This window comes from Oryctolagus cuniculus, chromosome 2 (assembly GCF_964237555.1).
Source record: "Oryctolagus cuniculus chromosome 2, mOryCun1.1, whole genome shotgun sequence".
NCBI lineage: Eukaryota > Metazoa > Chordata > Mammalia > Lagomorpha > Leporidae > Oryctolagus > Oryctolagus cuniculus.
The window spans coordinates 79261130-79283011 of NC_091433.1; the positions used below are offsets into that span (position 1 = coordinate 79261130).

At 37.8% G+C, this 21882-nt stretch overlaps 1 protein-coding gene across 2 annotated transcripts in view; it reads left to right on the forward strand.

Annotated features, from left to right (window-relative positions):
- The window catches only part of TNKS (tankyrase), a 213598-nt gene that overhangs the window by 56994 nt on the left and 134722 nt on the right, over positions 1-21882 (forward strand). For both annotated transcript variants that reach the window (XM_008274070.4, XM_051832511.2), the window contains one exon: positions 1687-1782. In XM_008274070.4, coding sequence (XP_008272292.3) covers positions 1687-1782 — 96 coding nt within the window. The remainder of the gene's footprint in view (positions 1-1686; positions 1783-21882) is intronic.

The window sequence follows — 21882 nt, forward strand, 5'->3', positions numbered from 1 at the left end:
CCCAGAGGACCTCAGAAGTTCTAAGGCAAGAGGTAACAAACACTCACGTCCTCACAGCTGTGCTCTAGTTCTGTATAAGGTTATTGTTTGTACCGAGCCGTTGACTTCCTGACCCGTGCATTCAAGGAAGAGGAAGAGCGTTCTAAAGAGCTTACTACATAATATATGAGGACTGCTTTCCAAATACTCCAAAAGAATTCTTATACTTACTTTCGCATGGGACTATTAATAAATAAAAATTTGGGGCTCGTCAGTGATAGTAGCTCATAACTTAAAATTCAACTGTGCTTAAACAACTTGGATATAGATGGAGCATCCTCTATCTGAAGTGCTTGGAGCGTTTCCAATTTCAGAAATGTTTCCAATTTCAGATTGTTTTGGCTCTGGGATATCTGCATATACATAATGAGTTATCTTGGAAGTGGAACCAAAATCAACATGAACTTCATTTATGTTTCATATGCACTTTATATACAGTCTGAAGGTAATTTTATACAGTATTTTTAGTGCACTTGCGTTCTGACTGCAGCCCATTGAATAAGGTCAAGTGTGGAATTTTCCATTTGTGGTGTTATGTGGGTACCCAATAAGTTTAGAACTGTGGGACATTTTGGACTTTGGATTTTCAGATTAGGGATATATTTATTGGCCACTGGATGGATAGTGTTACAGCAGCTTGCTCCTCATACACACACATTCTCACAAGCTAGATGTGGCTGTGAAATGTTTTGGGTTAATAAAATGTTATTTCTGAATTAATTGTGATGTGAAGGGGAAGGGAAGAGGGAGTGGGAGGGGGAGCATTGTGGATGGGAGGGAAGACACGGTGGGGGGGGGAGGAGGAGGCTATTGTGGTCCATAAGCTGTACTTTGGAAATTTATGCTCATTAAATAAATTAAAAAAAAAAGTTATTTCTGGATTTTATTTAAGCAGTGATTCATTCTTTCTCTCTCTCTCTCTCTCTCTCTCTCTCTCTCTCTCTCTCTCTCATAGAATCCTTATGATGTAAGAATTTAGCTACTTTCTGTCCAACATAGCGTATTTATATGAATTGGGTTTCTGTTTCTAAAAATTTTTTATGCAAGGAAATATTGTAGGAAGTTCTTTCTTGCAGCTCTGCTGCAGGGGCCCAGGATTGCATGCATTGCTGTGTCTGTTACACTTCCTGGAAGCAAGCCAGTATGTTATGGTGAGTTTCATATGGAAGCGGTGAGCCACTAAAAGGCTTGCACAGTCTCATAACTGTACTGAGGAGAGGAAGCATTTGGAAATTCAGCAGTAAAGCGGCGGCAGCAGCAACAAGCAGCCACAGTGGTAGTAAAGCTAGGGCAGGTTCACAGTTGGCGTCTTTGACAGTGAGTCCAGGAGCACATAGCTCCCCATCCTGCTGCTGAAGGAGAGACCAAAACTGTAGATTGCAAGATTTTTCGAGTGTCATGTTTATGATGTTAGGTCATGTGATACTACTGTACCCTAAGTTGCCAACTTCACGTTACTCTGGAGAAGATCCTTTGCTGCAGTGCTTTTTCCCCCCCTTTCTTTCTTTTACTTTCTTTTCTTTTTTTCTTGAAAGAGAAAGAAGTGTGCAATGTATGTTTATGCCTACACCATGCCGAGGCGACACTTACCAGTAAATAATCTCTGTATCCCGGAGGTAAGACACTGTTTCTGCTTTCCCTGCACAGTGCTGCTGCAGCACGGAGCGGATCCAAACATTCGGAACACTGATGGGAAATCAGCCCTGGACCTGGCAGATCCTTCGGCAAAAGCTGTCCTTACAGGTAAGAAACAGGGAGCTATCAAACTGTTTCATCTGTGGAACTACTTCTTGATTTTGTAAAATCTTTCTGCATGGAATTTTTTTCCCACTGATAAATCTAACAAATACGTGTGTCATCTGCTGCCTTCTTAGGGATTTGATATGTCTCAGTTGCTGTGCTGTCATAAGCATAAGCAGTAAGATTGCTTATTCTACTTAGAATTGGAACATAAATCATAACGTATATTATTCACTCATATTTTAGTCATTTTTCTGATTTATATAATTTCCTGGTACCTCACCCTGTCAGTTGTTTCTTTTTAAGACCTTCACTGTTAAGCAAGCAAGGGCATTTGTGTGACTGTGAAAGTAGTTTTGATTGGAAAGACAACCTGCTGCCTTACTACTTGGGTTGGTAGTTAAATGAAATAATGCTGCTGCTTCTCCCTTGCCACCCTGTTGTATTTTTATCATGTGTTTTCACTTTTCCCATGATAGCTAAGCTATGTTTAACTGAGCCAATATATTATCATTATTTTTTTTTTTACTTCAGGTACTGCACAGTTTTGGCTAAAGTATTAGTTGTATTAAAACAAATGCCAATAGTCAACAAGGAGGAAATGCTGGAATAGAAGGGGTCTCTCATAACAATATAGAAAATAATGCTGTAAGTGATAGGATCTTGAGCATCTGTTTTCATTGATCTTCATTTTCAAAATGCTGCATCGGATCTATTTTTGTTATTATTCTTAGCCTCTGAGTCCTGCTGCCTTTACCCTCTTTTACTTAACCGACCTTTGGAATCCGGAGCCTCTGTCACTGCAGTACCAGCAGTGCCGCTCTAGCTTGTGTGAGAGTAAATGACTTTTAACCACCTTTCCAATTTGCCCATGTTTGAAGAAAATAAATCTTTTCTAAGTTCAGAGTCCATGCTGTGCATTTTAACAGAGATTCTGAGGTGAATGGAAAACACTGATATATAGAAAGCTTTGAAAATATACAGAGTTTTGCTTAATTACTCTGCATTGAAAGACAGCTTCCCACTGTGCCAAAATTAATATCACCACTGTTAAATCACAGTAATATGATTTCTCTCAATTAATGAAATGTTAGGTGCTTCAGTTACTGAATCAAGATTATATACACAAGAAGAATAAAGCTATTTAAATCAGTGTAGATCAGAAGAAATTTAAATATAAATGTCCAATTTTAAATATAAAATTGAAATTCATAGCCTCAGGCCTGCTTAGGTTCTACAGTGTCTTACCAAAGCCCAGAGCAGTGATGATGGCTTTACAGTGGTCTCCAGCCAGAGGAGAAATCCGGTTCATAGTAACAGACCTACAGTCTATTATGAGTGCTGAGCAAGACGGGCTCTGTGTCGAAGTGTCCTCCCTCTGACCTTTCCTTCTCCGAGCGCCTGCCTTGACCACCTCGTAGATTCATTTAATGCAACATTGCTTTTTAGATCCACTTTTACTTTTTTAAAAGACATATTTATGTAGTTATTGACAACAAGAGGCTACCTCTTAATTTGCAGTGAATTTCAGGGAAGTTTGTATTGGCTGTTGCTAGTTTATGGGGAATGGAGATTCCTGGAGAACAGATGCCCATATCCATGCAGATTGATTTGAAATCTATCTAGTACGCACTTTGCTTAGATAGGAAGATATGAAATTCTTGTTGGTTGTAATACTGATTTTATTATCTGTTCTTTTCAAGAAGGTCTATTCTTTTGGATATGATATGTGACTTTTCAGATATGAAAAACAGAGTCTAGTAATAGACGTTAATTCTGCTGAAGTGATAACCTAGTTCTGCTTAACACATTTGTGTTATGTAACACAGTGAAATGGCACTTAAGTGAAATGTACTCCAAAATGTTTTCTTGACCTTGTAGGTTCCCAAAGGAATTATGGGGGAAGTTTTATTTACAAAGTAAATTTTTTAAATTAAGCATGTTTTTAAAATGGTATATAATGAAAGGAATGTCTTAATTTAGAAGTATTAGACATTATTCTAAGTAAATAGGTCATTCTTTATTTTTATACACGCTGTAATTGTAGTACCACTACTTACCTTGAGAATGAAGTTTTTGTTCTTAAATATTCTCTCTTTGGGAATTTGCTTGCTGAAAAAAAATCTCTTTTGAGATTCCATCTTTTTGATTACTACTATACCTTAGCCAAAGCCTTAGTGTACAAGTGAGTATCTGTCTTCCTTAAAGGAAACTGACGGAGTGAACCTCTCTTTTTATAAAACATTTTTTAAAGATTTATTTTATTTATTTGAAAGACAGAGTTACAGAGAGTGGTAGAGACAGAGAGAGAGGTCTTCTATCTGCTGGTTTACTCCCCACATGGTCACAATGGCCAGAGCTGCTCCGATCCAAAGCCAGGAGCCAGGAGCTTCCTCCGGGTCTTCCACATGGGTGCAAGGGCCCAAGGACTTGGGCCATCCTCTACTGCTTTCCCAGGCCATAGCTGAGAGCTGGATAGAAAGAGGAGCAGCTGGGACCTGAACCAGCACCCATATGGGATGCCGGCACTTCAGGCCAGGGCTTTAATCCACTGAGCCACAGTGCCGGCCCCAATAGAACATTTGAAAATTATGTGACTGACCAAGGACCTGTCTTAGACCTAAAGAAGGAAGTTTTACAAAACTATACAAAGCAGCAGAATAGCCTTAGTTTTACAGTTTAGGGGCCCCCAACATATAGCCATTTGTTTAGGGAAGTACTTAGGTATTTATAGCACAACACTTAGACTTAGTAAACTCTGCTGCATTATTGTGTAAGAGGATGATGATATGCTTAGGAGAAATCCTGATTTTTTTTTTTTTATTGATGATGACTCTGAAAGTCTACGTTATCAACTAAAGGATTGGTTTGGTTTGCTTTTTTTTTTTTTTAAAGAAATACCAATATTACCAATATGAAAAGTATAAAACAGTCTATGTAAATTTTGTTGAAAGGAGGTTTGTTGTGTTAATGGATTTTGAGAAGTAACATTTTAGCCTTTTTTCCTGGTTATAAAAATAACTGAAAGGAACTCTGCCTCAGAACTTGACGTGGTTCATCAGTTAAATCTCTGCTCAAATGTCTGCTCCTCAAAGGAGCCCCTATGTTCCCAACCCCAGTACTTTGTTTTCTTGAAGGAGCTATTGATATCTGAAATTGCAGTTTGTTCTTGTTTTCCCCAGTAGAATGAAAACTTCGTGAGAGTTTGGACTTTTGTCACTCTTATTCACTTCTTTGTTTCCAGGACTTAGAATGATTAAATAAACAAATACAACTAAGGTCTAATCACTAGTAAATGAAAATAACGTATTTTCTAGGCTCTAGAAATACTCACTAAGCATTTTATTTGACCTCTCACTTCATACTGCAGTCATCTTAATAAAAAATTATTCTGGATTTCTTATAGTTAAGAAGTAGTATACTTCTTTACACATAATTGAGTTATTGTTATTATTACATTTTTAATTTGAGAAGCAGACACACAAATGAGAGTTCCCACATGCTGATTCACTCCCCACATGCCCACAATGGCTGGGGCTGAGCCAGGTTGAAGCTGGGAACTGAGAACTCAATCCAGGTCTCCTACTTGGTGGCAGAGATCCAACTACTTGAGCCATCACCTGTTGCCTTCCAGGATGCACATTAGCAGGAAGCTGGAATTGGGAGTGGATCCAGCACTTGAACCTAGGCACTCTGATGTGGGATATGGATACTCATTAGTCCAAATGCCCCTTCTATGTAATTTGAAAATATTTCAGTTGGTATGATGAGTGAGAAATGTACTGTCGTAGCAGCAGATTTGTTGGATGACTCCTTGATTAAGAGCATTCCAATTCTGGAATGATCAGTCTGCCTGCAGCTGTCACATCAGACTTCCGGATGTCCAACCAGAGCCTAATGTTCACTCTTTTCATTCAGTTGTTAGTAGTTCTTACCACACTGTTTTTGCACTATGCTATAGTATGGCATATTGCATAGTACATGTTGTATATTTTTACTATTACCTACATAATTTAAGACAGTTTCTCATGCTGGTAATTTGAACTTTAAAAATTATTTATATCAATTGTTAAGAAGCATAATTTTTCAATGTGCATCCTAGGAAATAAACCTTTTGTTACTTTTCAAGATAAGTTATATAGTTTTCCACCTGAGTTTTGCAAGGGGAAAATTATTGTTATATTAAGATGAGTTCCTGTTTTTTAAAAAAAATTACCATTAATATTATAGCAAAGGAAGTTAAAACTTGTTATTGTTGAAATAAAACAGTGTGAATACTCATTTTAAAGGTACATTGAAAATGCTAATTTCTTAACTAATTTTGAAGAAAATTTTGTTAGTTTGTAGCTTGAGACACGAATAGGACAATTTAAGGACAATTTTATTAATAGAGGTTGAAATATTTTATTGGAAAACTTAAAACCAGGAAGATGAGAAGAATGCAAAGCTAGCACCTTTTTAAAAAGACCATACAATGACTTAACACATTAATTTAAAAAATTTTTAAATACTTTATTTATTTATTTGGAAGGCAGAGTTACAAATATTGAGAAGGAGAGACAGAAAAAAAGTCTTCCATCTGCTGGTTCACTCCCCAAATGGCTGCAATGGCCAGAGCTGTGCCAATCTGAAGCCAGGAGCCAGGAGCTTCCTCCAGGTCTCTCACGTGGGTGCAGGGGCCCAAGCACTTGGGCTATCCTCTGGTGCTTTCTCAGGCCATAAGCAGAGAGCTGGATCAGACGAGGAGCAGGTGGGACATGAACCGGTGCTCGAATGGGATGCTAGGACTGCAGGTGAATGCTTAGCCTACTGTGCTACAGAGCCAACCCCAATTTGAGTTTTTGAAATATTATTTGCACCTTGAACAAATAGTTCAGTGGCTTATTTGAAACTAGTTAATTTCTTCTTTTTAGCATTTATTGTTTTGTAATTTATATTGATTTTTTTTCATATTACCCACAGTAAACTAAGCTTTCTTTGAAGAAGTTTATGTAAAATACAAGAATAATAGTGGACACCCTCTGCATTCCTCCAGGAGCCAGGGCTGTTCTGAGGGCACTAAGTCCTCATAAGGAAGCTATGAGGTAGACATCATTGTCCATCTTTCAGGGGAGAGGTTAAGTTGCCTTTGCAAGTTCGTAGGGTCACTAAGGAAATTGTTAGAGTTTGAGTCACTACTCTTACATATGTAGAATCATTTTACTTATTTTTTTTCACCTTTTAAACTATTTATTCATTTGGAGGGATGTGGTCCTTCCCAATGCAAAAATAAAATCAGACCAGCTCATAAACTCAGGGCTTAATTCCATCTTGTTGATACAGTGCTTTTCTACTGTATTAAAGGTTCTTCCTTTCCAAAAGATAATATTTACCTAATTAATATTATCTACAGGACTCACCATTCTATTATTATAGCACAATTAATTTGGTAATTTAAGTGATCTATCAAACTTCATAAATTCTGTTAAGCCTTTGCTGTCTGATCAATCAGTAGGCTTGGTTAGCATTCAATACTTTACAAAAAACAGTAATTAGAATCTCTAAGAAAAGATAGTATTCAAAATGTATAAGCTGTCCACAGAGGCAGCTCAAATAATGTAAACAGGTTTTGTATGAGTTACAGGCAGTTACGTATATACATGGTATGGGAGGACTCAGAAACTTTCTGTTTAAATAACTCAAGCACTATACTTCAAGCTCTTCCCATCAACTGTTTTATGTACTTACAGCCATTAGGCTGATGTTAAAAACATCATGATCTTTCGACTCATTGAAACGACATATTTGTGAAGCATAACTTATTAGTGTATACTCTCCAAGCAGCTGGCATTCTCCCTAGTAGACTGTACCAACTGTGTTATTTTCATTGCACGTTGTATTAGAGCTTTAACTACAACCAAATTGCTGCTATTTTAAATGATTCTTTTAAATTTATTATAATAAAGTGCTGTTAATACTTGTTTTCTTAAAATAGCACATTGACAGAATTCATTAATGCTTTGGTATTACAATGGTTATGAGCTCTAGTCTTTGAAAATTTTATTAAACATTTATTTTAACATAACTGTAGGTTCACATGTAAGTATACAAAGTAATTCAGGAATGTCCCCTGTACCCTTTATCTAATTTCCCCTAGTGGTAAGGTCTTGCAAAACTGTAACATGATACCACAGCCAGGATATTAACATTGATATTGTTAACATATAGAATATTTACATCATCAGAGATATTCTTTCTACTTTTCCCCTACTTTATCTAGTTTTGCTTTTTATTTTCTGGAAGAAATTGTGAAATGTGTTTGTAGAACTAAAATAAATCTATGCTCACTTGACAAAGCAAACAACCACTAACATTCAGGGGAGCAGAATGAAGCACTTCATTTTGCAGTGCATAGAGCAAGGGATCATGCATCTATCACTTAATTCCTGTACTGTCCAGTGGACTAAGGGCAGTGAAACTTACAGATTAAAGTTGAGGTTGAGCTTTGTGTGATCAGCTCATATGCAGGTTTCTATCTTTCTTTTTTAAAATTTATTTTTATTTATTTGAAAGGCAGAATTACAGAGACAGAGAGAAAATCTCCCATCCATTGATTGATTACCCAAATGGCCTCAATGGCTAGGACTGAGCCAAGCTGAAACCAGGAGCCTGGAACTACATCTGTGTCTCCTGTGTGGGTGGCAGGGGTCCAAGCTCTTGGCCATCTTCTGTTGCTTTCCCTGGCACATTAACAGGGAGCTGGATTGGAAGTGGAGCAGCCAGGACTCAAACCAGCACTAATTTGGGATGCTGGCATTGCAGGCAGCAGCTTAACCTGCTGTGCCACAACACCAGCTCCATTTGCAGCTTTCTTTTTGGTCCGCAGTACTTGTGGCCTTCCTTTGATGGTCAGCAATAGGAAGTTTAGTGTGTTCTTCTGAAGATGCTGTGAGGTAAGAATGGACTCTGGTCTGTCTAGGGTCTACTGGTAGATTGGTTATTACCTTGTTTCATCAGGATCTGGAGTTGCTTTGGGGTCTCAAAATAGAGTCTAGCATTAGGATATTTACTTCAGAGATAATGGAATTCTGAGTCTTGTGACCTGGGGTCTTGAGGTTTCACCTGACCCTTATACTATTTAATTATACTATTTTATATTTATATGAAATATATATTATATATAACATGTATATTATATATAATATATAAAATATATATTTTATATACTATTTTAATTTAGTGAGTTAATCTTTAGCAAGGAGTTAACTTGGGATCATTAAACTAAAGACAGAGGAACTATAAGCCACAATATGGAGACTGGGGCTTGATAAAGTCTGCATTGAAAGCAACAGGGCTCCATTTCAGTGTTAGTCTTATTTTTTACTGGAATGTTTAGTAGATTAGTAAAACCATTTGGCTCTAGTACTCTGTTATTGATTAAATTTGTAATGCCTATCAGACAAATCAGGTTACTTATTTCACCTAGTGTGCATTTTGGTAGTTTGTCTTTCGAGGAATTACTTGGTTTCATCTAACTTGTCAGATTTGTGTGTCGAGTTGTTTGCAGCTTTTCTCATTTGATGTCTGCAGGGTCTGTGGTGATATCAGTCATTTGGTTTCTCTTTTGTAAAAAAAAATCTTTATTTCATTGAGCTTTTTTTCTCTTCTGTTTTCAATTTCATTCGTTTCTGTTCTTTATAATTTCTTTCCTTATGCTAATGTTGAACTTATACTTTTTCCTGGGTTCTTGAGGTGAGAGCTTAGAAAATTGACTTAAGATTCTTTCCCCTTCTTTTCTGATATAGCATTTAGTGTTGAAAGTTTCTCTCTGGGGCTGACGCTGTGGCATAGTGGGTAAAGCCACTGCCTGCAGTGCCAGCATCCCGTATGAGCGCCGGTTCAAGTCCAGCTGCTCTACTTCAATCCAGCTCTCTGCTATGGCCTGGGAAAGCAGTAGAAGAAGGCCCAAGTCCTTGGGCTCCTGCACCCTCATGGGAGACCTGGAAGAAGCTCCTGGCTCCTGGCTTTGGATCAGCTCAGCTGCAGCTGTTGCAGCCATCTGGGGAGTGATCCACCAGAAAGAAGATTTCTCTCCTTCTCTCCCTTTCTGTGTAACTCTTTCAAATATAAACAAATCTTTTTAAAAAGATGATTGCCTCAATAGATGCAGAGAAAGCATCTGATAAAATACACGTCCTTCCACAATAAAAAAAAAGCCTTAAGCAAATTGGGTGTAGAAGGAACATATCTCAACACAATTGAGGTAGTATATGACAAACCCACAGCCAGCATCATATTGAATGAGGAAAGGCTGAAAGCATTTGTACTAAGATCCAGAACCAGACAAGGATGCCTACTCTAACCATTGCTATTCACTAAAGTCCGGAAGTTTTAGCCAGAGCCATTAAGCAAGAAAAACAAATCAAAGGGATTCAAATTAGGAAGAAGTCAGATTATCCCTGCTTGCAGATGAGATGATCCTAAATATAGGGGACCCAAAAGACTCCACCAAGAGACTATTGGAGCTCGTAAGAGAGTTTGGCGAAGTTATAAAATTAACATGCAAAAATCAGTAGCATTTGTGTACGTAAACAAATCATGGCTGAGAAAGAACATCAGTCCCATTCACAGTTACTACAAAAAACTTCGAACACTTTGGAATAAATTTAACTAAAGATATGAAAGATCTCTACAGTGAAAATTACAAAACATTAAGGAAATAAATAGAAGAAGACACAAAAAATGGGGAAATCTTCCATGTTTGTGGATTGGAAGAATTAATATAATTAAAATGTCCATACTACCCAAAGCAATTTTACCAATTCAGTGTTCTATTTTCATGTTCATACAGTTCAATTTATTCCTTTTTCTTTATTTTGAGATTTCAACTCTTTAACCCATGGGCTAATTAGAATTTATGTTGTTTAGATTTAAGTGTTTGGATTTTTCTGTTATCTTATTGATGCTGCTTAGTAGTTTAATTCCATTGTACTTGGACAATATTTTGTATTATTTCAACTCTTGATTTCTAGAAGTTTTGTTTTAAGGCCAGGATGTGCTCTGTTATGGTATAGGGTATATTCCATGGGTATATGGAAAAATGTGTTGTCTGAGCTTGTTTAATGGAGAGCTTTATAATTATCTATTAGAGCTTGTTGAATGATGGTGTTATAAAGTTCTATATTCTTGCTGATTTTCTACCTAGATATTCTGTCAGTTATTGAGAGAGGGGTAGTAATATATCCAACTATAATTAGAAATTAATGTCTACCAAATTTTGCAACTTTGTGACTTGGTACATACATTTAAGATTGTTACATCTTTCTGGTACATTGACCCTTTTATCATAACGTAAAGATTATTTCAGATAATTCCCTTTGCTGTAAATTCTACTTTATCTAATATTAATATAGCCATGCCTGCTTTTTTTGTCATTGATGTTTGTATGATATGTATTTTCCATCCTTTTATTTTCAGCCTACCAATATCATTGTGTTTGAACTGAGTTCCTTTCAGATAGCATGTAGTTGAGTCACGTTTCCTACCTTTGCTGCCAGTTTCTGGTTTTTAACTGTTGTCTTTAGGTCCTGAGACCTGTGGCAGACTTCTGGCTACTGTAACTGCAATATAACAAATTTGTGTTCTTTTAAGCCACTAACTCTATGATTATTTGTTATAATGACAGTAGGAAACTAACATAGTACCTAGAGGTTGTCTTTTTTTGTTTATTTTGAAATCTTCCTAGTTCTTGGTATGACAAATGATATTCCTTTGAAACCTGGATATTTTGATATTATGGGACTCTGGATCTTTTTAAAACCTGTTTTAGCTGGCTTAATTTGACAGTGCCTTTTTGAAGTCAGTTGTGGTTGGAAGTCTAGTCTTTCTACCTATTTATTTATTTATTTATTGATCTTTGCATTCTCATTTATGGTTTCTGCTGTTTTTGTTATGCTTTTTAATTTTTTTCCTAGGGGGAAAAAATACAACCAGAGGAATTTATATATAGAGAGAAGTCTTCCATCCCCTGGTTTACTCCCCAAATGGCCGCCATGGCCGGAGCAGGGTTCATCGAAAGCCATGAGCCAGGAGCTTCCTCCAGGTCTCTCACGTGGGTGCAGGGGCCCAAGCACTTGGGCCATCCTCAGCTGCTTTCCCAGGTCATAGCAGAGAGCTGGATTGGAAGTAGAACAGCGGGGACTCGAACCAGTGCCCATATGGGATGCCAACACCGCAGGTGGCAGCTTTACCTGCTATACCACAGTGCTGGTCCCCCACCCATTCACTTTTGATACCCAAGAGAGAGTTTCTCATTATTGCTGGGTATGGGTGGGATTTCTGCCTTCTTACCAAGCCTCCAAGGCTACCTTCTTGCTTGGTAAGTGTATTACTGTCTTTTTACTTTTACCCACATGGTCACCACTGATAACATGGTAGGTAGGGGAGAAGAGTAGCCTCATTACTATTGAGCTGTAATGAAAGCCTTGATTCTGTACTGAGGTCTCCTCTAATACCATCCAAGTGGGAAACTGTAGGGGCATGTTGCTATTGCCAGGTGAGAATGGAAGTCCATAGTTCCAGCAACACTGGAGGGAAGAGGTACTAATTACTGCCTAGCAGAAATGATAGTCCTGCCTCGTGAGTTTCCCATTAAAGCCTGGTGAGAAGGCTCATTTAGACTCATCAGAAGGTCTCTGCTGGCATGGAAGTGTGGGGACAGGTTTGTTTTGTTTGTTTGTTTTAATTTTCTTTTGTTTTTTTTTTTTGTGCATGTGAGTGAGGTATTTGGTTGGAGTAGATTGGCTATTATGTAAAGGTTTTCTGTCTTGCTAGGTACTGCTTTTTCTGTTCCTTTAATTAGAGAGGACTTTTTTTTGTCTGTGCCAGTTGGCATCTGTGGGTTGCCAACTCTACAGCACTTAAGTCTCTGTGCTATGTGGGACAAAAAGGACTTGGGAACACACCACCATATCATTCCTTGAGTACTGGAGCCCCTAGTCTGTCGTCCTTCTCTTCACCTTTGAGAGTCTTCTAACGTTTGTATTATAGGTGGTGTCCAGGAGTTTTAAATGCACTTAGTGGGAAGAACAAGGAAAAGTGTACCTATTTTTGTTTTCCCAGAAGTCTTGACATTATTTTTAATGAGTCATTACTATATGGTACCCGTCATTACTCTATAGTGGACACTCTGAGGATATAAGCATTGAGCAAGATATCATGAGCAGGAGGAAGTCTTGTGGTATGCCCGTTTTTCTAAATCTGTTAAGTCAGAAACCTAGATTTCAGTAACTGAGATAAAGGGGGATATATTATTGGATTCTCAGTACTGTTCACATAATGGTAGAGAGAACACAATTGTTTAACTTTTAAAACTGAATAAAAACAAAGTTATGATTTTAGTGTTGTTGAATTGTAAGAAAAGAAGTTATCAACAACTGCTTATGCTATCAGTTGGTAGCTACCTTTTCATTCCTCTTTTCTATGCTGTAATATTAATTCCATTCAGTCTTTGGCTCAGCCATAGAGCAGCACATATTTTCCTAGCTTGTCTTAATTTAGAAGACCTATTTTTCTGAAACTTTAATATGTCACTGAACAAATGGCATGAGTTTTTATTAAAATATAGGAGGTGTTACTTAGTGTTACTAAGTAGTGGAATTATGAAAATAATTTAGAATCAAGCAGGCACCATAGTTAAAGTAACTAGCTTAGTGTTGGAGGGTTACTAGTGGAGTTTTTGCTGTGTACATTGTTAGTATCCCTGTCTTATGTTATTCATTCATAAGGTTGAGGAAACTGGAGGAGGATATGATGCAAAAGATATAAATTGAGTTAAGACCAGAGAAGTCTTCAAACAGATGTTTACTTTTCTGCCTCACATTTCCGGGCAGAAGTGTCCTTACAACTGCATTTAACACCTTCCAGCCTGCTGTTTCAGCAGCTGTCAAGGAGGAACAGAAGCTAGCTGGTGGGGTGAGGCTAACCAGATTAGACTCATTTGATAGGGGCAGTTTAGCGAGGCTTTGGAATAGGAAGGAGAGTCACTGATGATCTTCGGAAACGCAGTACTCTTCTTAATCCTTTTTCTGCAATGCAGAGGAGTAGCCATCACTAACTGCAGATTTATGGCTAGACGGGATAGTGGTTAAGAAGCTGAAAGAAGAGACAGTAGTTGAGTTTACAGGAAAATAGATGTGTGTGTGTGGTTCCTGTTATTTTTCAGCTTGCTGTCGTAGGCTGTTAGATTCCATACAAAATCTTGGCTCACATTTCTTAAGCATTTACTTTATGCCAGGCCTTGTGATGTGTTTTACTGTACTGCAAACAATAATCATTTTCTTTAAAATTTCTGAATTTTGTGTGTTGAGTTTAGAAAGTGCTTCAGGTACACTACAATTTACATAAAGTTACCCTGTGAAGTGATTTTATGATTTTGTATTTTACATTTGACTTTCTTTTCCAGCAGAAATGTATTTTGACATAAAATTACATCCCTGTTCTTTACACTTAAGTTTTATCTAGGATCCATTGTTGAATATCTTGCTACGTTTATCGGGCAGCTGTTGTGGCTTAATGGGTTAAGTCATCTCCTGTGATGCTGGCATCCCATATATGGGCAGCAGTTCAAGTCACAGCTACTCCACTTCCAATCCAGCTTCCTGCTATGTGCCTGGAAAAGCAGTGGAAGGTGGCCCTAGTCCTTGGACTCCTTCACACATGTGGGAGACCTGATTAAAGTTCCTGGCTTCTGGCTTCAGCCTGGCCCAGCCCCAGCTGTTGTGGCTATCTGAGGAATGAACCAGAAGATGGAAGATCTCTCCATGCCTTCTTTCTCTCTCTCTCTCTCTCTTTCTTTCTCTCTCCCACTGTCACTCTCGCTCTGTAACTCTGCCTTTCAAATAAATCATTTTTAAAAAGCAACATTTATTACTTAATAAACTTAAATCCTTGGGCCCTTCTTTTCTATTGATCTAGTAATATTGATACCAGATCCATATCCCTTATTGTGAATTTTTTTTTTTTTTGACAGATAGTTAGACAGTGAGAGAGAGAGAGAGACAGAGAGAAAGGTCTTCCTTTGCCGTTGGTTCACCCCCCAAGTGGCCGCTATGGCTGGTGCACCGCGCTGATCTGAAGCCAGGAGCCAGGTGCTTCCTCCTGGTCTCCCATGCAGATGCAGGGCCCATGTACTTGGGCCATCCTCCACTGCCTTCCGGGCCACAGCAGAGAGCTGGACTGGAAGAGGAGCAACCGGGACAGAATCCGGCGCCCTGACCGGGACTAGAACCCGGTGTGCCGGCGCCGCAGGCGGAGGGTTAGCCAAGTGAGCCGTGGCGCTGGCCATGAAATTTCAATACCAGTAGCAGCCAGAAAAAATTTTAATAACATTGACTGGTTTATTTCATTTATCTTCTTAAAAGTCATTTTACTTCAAATAAAACTCAAAACATTTTTTCTGGCCTTTATCTACCCATTTGACTGCATTGTTCAACACTTTGCCTGTTGCTTAGATTCCAGCCATACTAACCTCCTTTCTATCACTCAAGTTGGTTTCTATCTGGTATTCTACCTTCTCTGTCTTGTCTCTAGAGTGTTGATTCCTTTGTATGAAATGCTGTTTCTTAACATCTTTGCCTAACTGCTGTCTCTTGATTTTTAAAGTTCAATTAAAAAATCACTACCACAAGTAAACTTTTCCAGACCCCTCATACAAACTAGTATCCAGAGTAGCTGGCAGTCATCCTTTACATTGCCCGTCTTGCACCATTGGCAGTGATTTCAGTTACTTTTTTTTTTTTTTTTTCTTATTTAAATCTTGATTCCCACTCTTCTGGACTAACTTCTTCTTCTTTTTTTTTTTTTCTTTTTCTTTTTCTCTTTGTTCATTGTTATGGTCCCAGCACTTAATAAACATTTGTTGAATGAGTAATCATTGAGTAGATGGGTGCTTCATGGGCTATTTTACTATGAAATGGAACATTTTTGATGTTTTGTTATGCATTCCAATAATACTAAAAAATAGAAGAAATGATGCGTCACGTAGACAAATTAAAATTGATTAAAAGATTGGAAAGGAGCCTTGATAAGGCATCTAATCTGGTGGTTTGCTTGATAAATCTGTGTTGGTCTGTCATGCCTGAATCCCCAATTTCTACATTCAGCTGCTATTAAATAAACCAACAAACTTATTCTTTAGTTAGATCATTTAAAACAAAACTAAGTTCCATTACATTAAAGGTGAGGAGGAGTATACCTTTCATGTATAAATCTATGCTACATAAAACTTTTCTATGATAAAGTGTGCAATGTTTGGTCCATTTTTGGTCCTAGTAATAGGTTTGTTACTGAGGAAAAAATACAGATGATCAGTTGCATACTGACTGTATTCAGAATTGTCATTGGGCTTCTGTAGTCCTAGATAAATGAAATAAATATCAACAGAAAAACTGTGGGGTAGTCATCATGTCAAATCAAGCTAAGCTGTGGGTTGGGACACTGCATTCCATATCAGAATGCCATTTTGAGTCTTTGCTACTCTACTTCCGATCTAGCTTCCTACTGTTGTGCCAGCAAAACAGCAGATGATAGCTCAAGTACTTGAGTCCTTGCCATCCACATGGGAGGTACAGATGGAGTTCAGTCTTTAAAAAAGAAAGAAAGAAATTGTAAAACTTTCCTATTCAATTTTCCTATTCAATTAAAACTTATTGATTGCCTAATGTTGTAGGTATACCCTTAGTTTTAAAAGGTATTTCATAATTTTATCTAAGAATTCTTTATTGTATGTAATATAAAGTCTCCTTTTTACTGTATTGTTTTTGTGAGAAAGTATACATATATCCTCAAATTTTTCTAAAATTTTCATTTACATACTACCAGTTTTAATTTGATCTCATTTTTAAATAAAATAATTTTTGATTCTGTTGATTATAATGAGGCTGTTATAATAAATATTCTCAGCTAAATATTAAAAGTATCACATCTACAAATGTGTTGATTTAAAATATTTGTTAACATTTAGCTAGTTCATAAAGCAGTTTCCAAACTTATTTTTTTTTTAAGATTTATTTATTTATTTGAAAGAGTTACACAGAGAGAAAAGAAGAGACAGAGAGAGAGGTCTTCCATCTGCTGGTTCACTCCCCAACTGGCTGCAAAGGCCGGACCTGCATTGATCTGAAGTCAGTAGTCAGAAGCCAGGAGCTTCTTCTGGGTCTTCCACGCGGGTGCAGGGGCCCAAGGATCTACTGCTTTCCCAGGCCACAGCAGAGAGCTGTATCGGAAGTGGAGAAGCTGGGACTTGAACCAGCACCCATATGGGATGCCAGCACTGCAGGCGGCAGCTCTACCCACTACACCACACCACCGGTCCTCAAACTTATTAATACCTCAAGAATTCTCTCGTTTTTCTGAAGAGTGTTAAAGGAGATTTTCCATGATCAACCTTTCCCTGTCCCTAGCCATGACTTTGTGTAAATAGTGAATCATTTTAGGGTGTTTTAGGCTAAGCAAAAGATTAAGAACCATGCAAGACTGAGAACAGCCCTACCTCGTTGAGATAGGATTTTTGGTGAGAATACTTTCCCTTATTTTCATAGGTGTCATACATGTGCTGATGTGAAAGAAGCTACTGCTTTATTTTATAAAACAGTTTTGAGTTTTGTGAGTTTATTCTTGTTTCATTTTCCTTTCTTTATTATCTTAATTTTTCATATTAGTTCTTCAGTCAAAAAAACTTTTCCAAAGTAGGCTAAAACAAATCTGACATGGTTGGCTGATTTTTTTTTTTTTCAAGAAAAACTGACCAGTTTTTAATAAGTTTCAGCATGAATCCAGCTATAGAATGCAGATATATTTATCCTGAGGTGGCCTTGATTCATGTGCTGGCAAACCTTATAAAGGGAGGATTAACATTTGTTTGTATCTTCAAAAGTAATCCAATTCTACATTGAAATCTTAGAGAAGGTTTGGGTGGATAATAACAGAAATTTCATTATTTTTGTATCCTCAGAAAACTTAATGATATAAAACCTAAAACTTGTAATTAGACCTTTGATAAATAGATACCAGACTTCATTTTATTGAAGTATAATTTTTTGTTTGTTTTTTACAGAGTATACTGTTTCATTCAAATCCCACTATTGTTTTTGCTTTAAAATTGCCTTTTAAACCGTTAGGTAATTCAGTTGAGCTATTAGAATTGTATGAGTAAGATGTATTGTTGATGTCAAGCTTCTCCACTGCTTTTCCCAATTTTTAATTATTTTCATTTTGAAAAATTTTCAACTTACAGAAAAGTTAAAACCAGTAAAATGAATACCTATCTCTGCTTCACATAGATTTGGGAATTGTCAGCATGTCCCAGGATTGTTTTATATGTTTTTCTCTCCATGTATATTTGTCTTCTCTGAACCATTTGAGAGTTACTTGAAGACATTGTGGTGGTTCATGCTTAAATACTTTAGTTGTTCATCCACGTAACATGATTACAGTTACCACGTTTGGGAATTTACTATTTATTGCACAATTCATCTTCTTACTGTTTTATAAAAATACATCTTGGCCTATGACCTTTTCCATCGATACCAGGTAATTCCATTTCTTCACACAACTGTCAAGTTTCTTGAACCCTGTCATGAGCACTTAGAAATTTCACCCCTACCTAGTTGTCACCTCTCTTCTACAGATGTGCTTAATATCCACTGAAATGTTTGCCCTCTAAGAAAAAGTGTTTAATTCTGGTTTAATGATGCTACTACAATCTCCTTTCTTCTTTATGGAGACAGAGGCAGGTAAGAATTATGGACCATGGTACATTACCACTTATATCAGTTGCTTAAGAAATGCATAATAAGAGTAAGTATTTGATGCAACGTTTGAGACACCATTTCGGACACTTGCATTCCATATTAGAGTGCCTACTTCGAGTCCTGGCTCTGCTTCTGATCCAACTTCTGGCTGATCCACACACATAGCTGAAGTACTTGGGTCCCTGCCACCCATGTGGGAGACCTGGGTTGAGTTCCTGACTCCCGACTTTGGCTTGGCCCTCCCCCAGCTGTTGTGGGCATTAGAGGAGTGAACCAATAGATAGAAAAGCTCTCTCTGTCTCGCTGCATTTCAAATAAAAGAAGAAAATAAATAAAAATTTTTAAATAAAATTTTTAAAAATTAAAAGCAGAGAAATACAGTGTGAAACTTCACTAAAAGTCAAATTCAGGTTTTTAAATTTCCATTCTAAAAATGTGTTACTGATCTTCTCGAAAACAGTTTAATATATTAGTGATCCAGACCAGATTTTCTAACAATTTGACTTTCCATGAAAAAATATAGAAGCAGTATGTTATCTGTTATTTGTAATTATAAAATATTGGAGCCTACCTTAATGCCGCAGTGCAGGAGATTGTTTGAATAATCTGTGGTCTATGAACATTCCACATTTATGAAATAATGACGTTCTCTGTGATCTGCTGAAGGATTGCATCCTAAGATACAGTTAGTATTTATGAATACCGTTCTTTTTATAAGAAACCCAGTGGAGTAGCTAGCCTTCAAGAAGGCCCCTGATCACCCCATCTCCTACCTAGTGTTCACACCTTTGTGTACTCTCCCATGTTGTACCAGGGTTATTCTTTTTGATCAACATTATACAGCAGAATTGATGGGATGGTCATTTTGTCTTGGTCTCTGTCTTTCTCATTGTTTTGCCTTACTTACCCTGGAGGGAGCAAGCTGCCATGCTGAAAGCTGCCCTACAGAGAAGCATAAAGTCTCTAACCAATAGCCAAAGGCTGTCAGCAACCACATGGAAATGGTGGGAGACAGATTTCTCAGCCTCGGACAAGTCTTGGGATATTGTGGCCCCAGCTTGCAGCTTGGCTGCATGTGTGAGAGATGCTTGGAGAGTCCGAATCGTCCAGCTAACCACTCCCAGATTCCAGACCCTCAGAAACTAGATGAGGTAATGTTGTTCTGCTAGGCTGCCAAGTGCTGAGGTTGTTATTTGGGGGCAGAAATAATTATTAATATATACTGGGGAGTTTTCATGTAAGAGATTTATGTGTCTGCATTTTTTCTTTTCCAAATGGGCACAGGAAGGATAAACTACAAACCATTAAAATTGGCTACCTATAAGGAGGTTAGGATTTCAGAAAGGAAAGGGTACTGTAGAGGTAAGAGGTTTCCTAGAGTATAGCATTTTGGTATAATTTTAATTTCTGAAAGCATGTTAATATTCCACATATTTTTAAAACAATTAGCAGCTGGCATTGTGGCACAGCAAACTAAAAGCCACCATCTGTGACACTGGCCTCCCATATGAGCGCTGGTTCAAGCCCCAGCTTCTCCACTTCTGATTCCGCTCTCTGCTAATGTACCTGGGGAAATAGTGGAAGATGGCTCAGGTACTTGGACCCCTGCACCCACGTGAGAGACCCAGACGGACTCCTGACTTCAGCCTGGCCCAGCCCTGGCGTTTGTGGCCATTGGGGGTGTAAACCAGTAGATGGAAGATCTCTTTCTCTGCAACTCTACTTTTCAAATTAATAAGTAAATATTTTTAAAAATTAAATCTGAGAAAAAACTAAGATCTGAGTACAAACAGAAACAAATGAACTATTTGTTTCAAATAACTAGTGAAAGAAATAACAAATCCAAGTAACTGTAACATAATTTAGAGTTTCAGAAATTTTGCTTTGTCTTAATTTTTATTTTCATTTTATTTGAAAGGCAGAGAGACAGTGATCTTCCATGTACTGGTTTAATCCATGAACGCCCAAAATAGCCAGGTCTGGGCCAAGTAGAAGCCAGGAGCCTGGAACTCCATCTGGGTCTAGCACATGAGTGGCAGGGACCCAAGTACTTGAGCCATCATCTGCCTGCCTCCCAGCATGTGTATTAGTAGGAAGCTGCATCTGAAACAGAGTAGCTGTGACTCATACTAGGCATTCTGATATGGTATGGCAGGGTCCTAAGTGGCAACCTAAGCCACTGTGTCAGACTCTCGTCCCATTTTGTTTGTTTTGTTTTTTTGTGCTGTGTGATGTCATAATTCTGAAACTATGTTAGGTAGTCTGTAGTGAATGTGTTGGGAGCCAGGACTCTTAGTATAGCAAAAGAAATAAGCAAATGGGGAATGGGAGAAGAAAAAGGAGAAAATTGTGCAGTTGCATGGAAGTTGTTGATACTAGAATCATCTTGTGGGAAAACAAACAAACAAACAAACAAAAAACCCTAGAAAACAGTGAGACATCAGTGGCAATGGAGTAAGCCTATTTCCCAGATCCTGGTTTCCATATGAGGTTCTCCACGCTATTAAAAGGTAGTGGAAGTCTTGGGAGGAGTTGAGGGGGTTGATTTCAGGGCTACGACAGGGCAGGTATAAAATCAGCTGGCAACATTTTGTGGTGATAGAAGGTAAGGCAGTGCTCAAACACAAACAGAAACATGTCAGAAGATCACAGAAACCAACTTGAAGTGGGTGCCACTACCCAAATCTGGGACAATCTGACTCTGCATAATGATAGTAGTGAGTTTTATAACCCATTGGTTAAAATAGATATGTTCATACAGTGATAATAAGTGAGTGTATGAATGAATAGAGTGGAAATTTTTCTTGCTGTAGAATGCCCACTAATCACTGTGGACTGACTGTGGACCTAGAATATCCCTATTTGTAACTATCACAGTAGAGGCGGCATTATTAATGCATGCTACATCTCCTGTACCAGGTTTTATGAGCAGCAGTGTGCTTGCATGGTTCTCACCATATCTGCCCAGAGATTGATTATTACCTGGAAAGACAGTGGAGAAATCTGACAGTCTGTTTATTGGGTCATCAGATGAACATCACTGATGAGAGTTAAATAAACCTTGTGTACAATTCATACCTGAGAAAAGACACATCACATTTGTTGTGTTCTAGCCAGGAACACATAAATAAATCTGTAAACATTAGATCAATCCAAATTTAGGAGCATTCTACAAAATAATTATCCTGTATTTTTCAAAAAAGAAAACATATTGACAGATAAAGACTGATAAGTTATTCCAAATTAAAAGGGACTAAGGGGCTATTACAATTAAATGCAAAATGCATAACCTTGGACTGAAGGGGAAAACTGG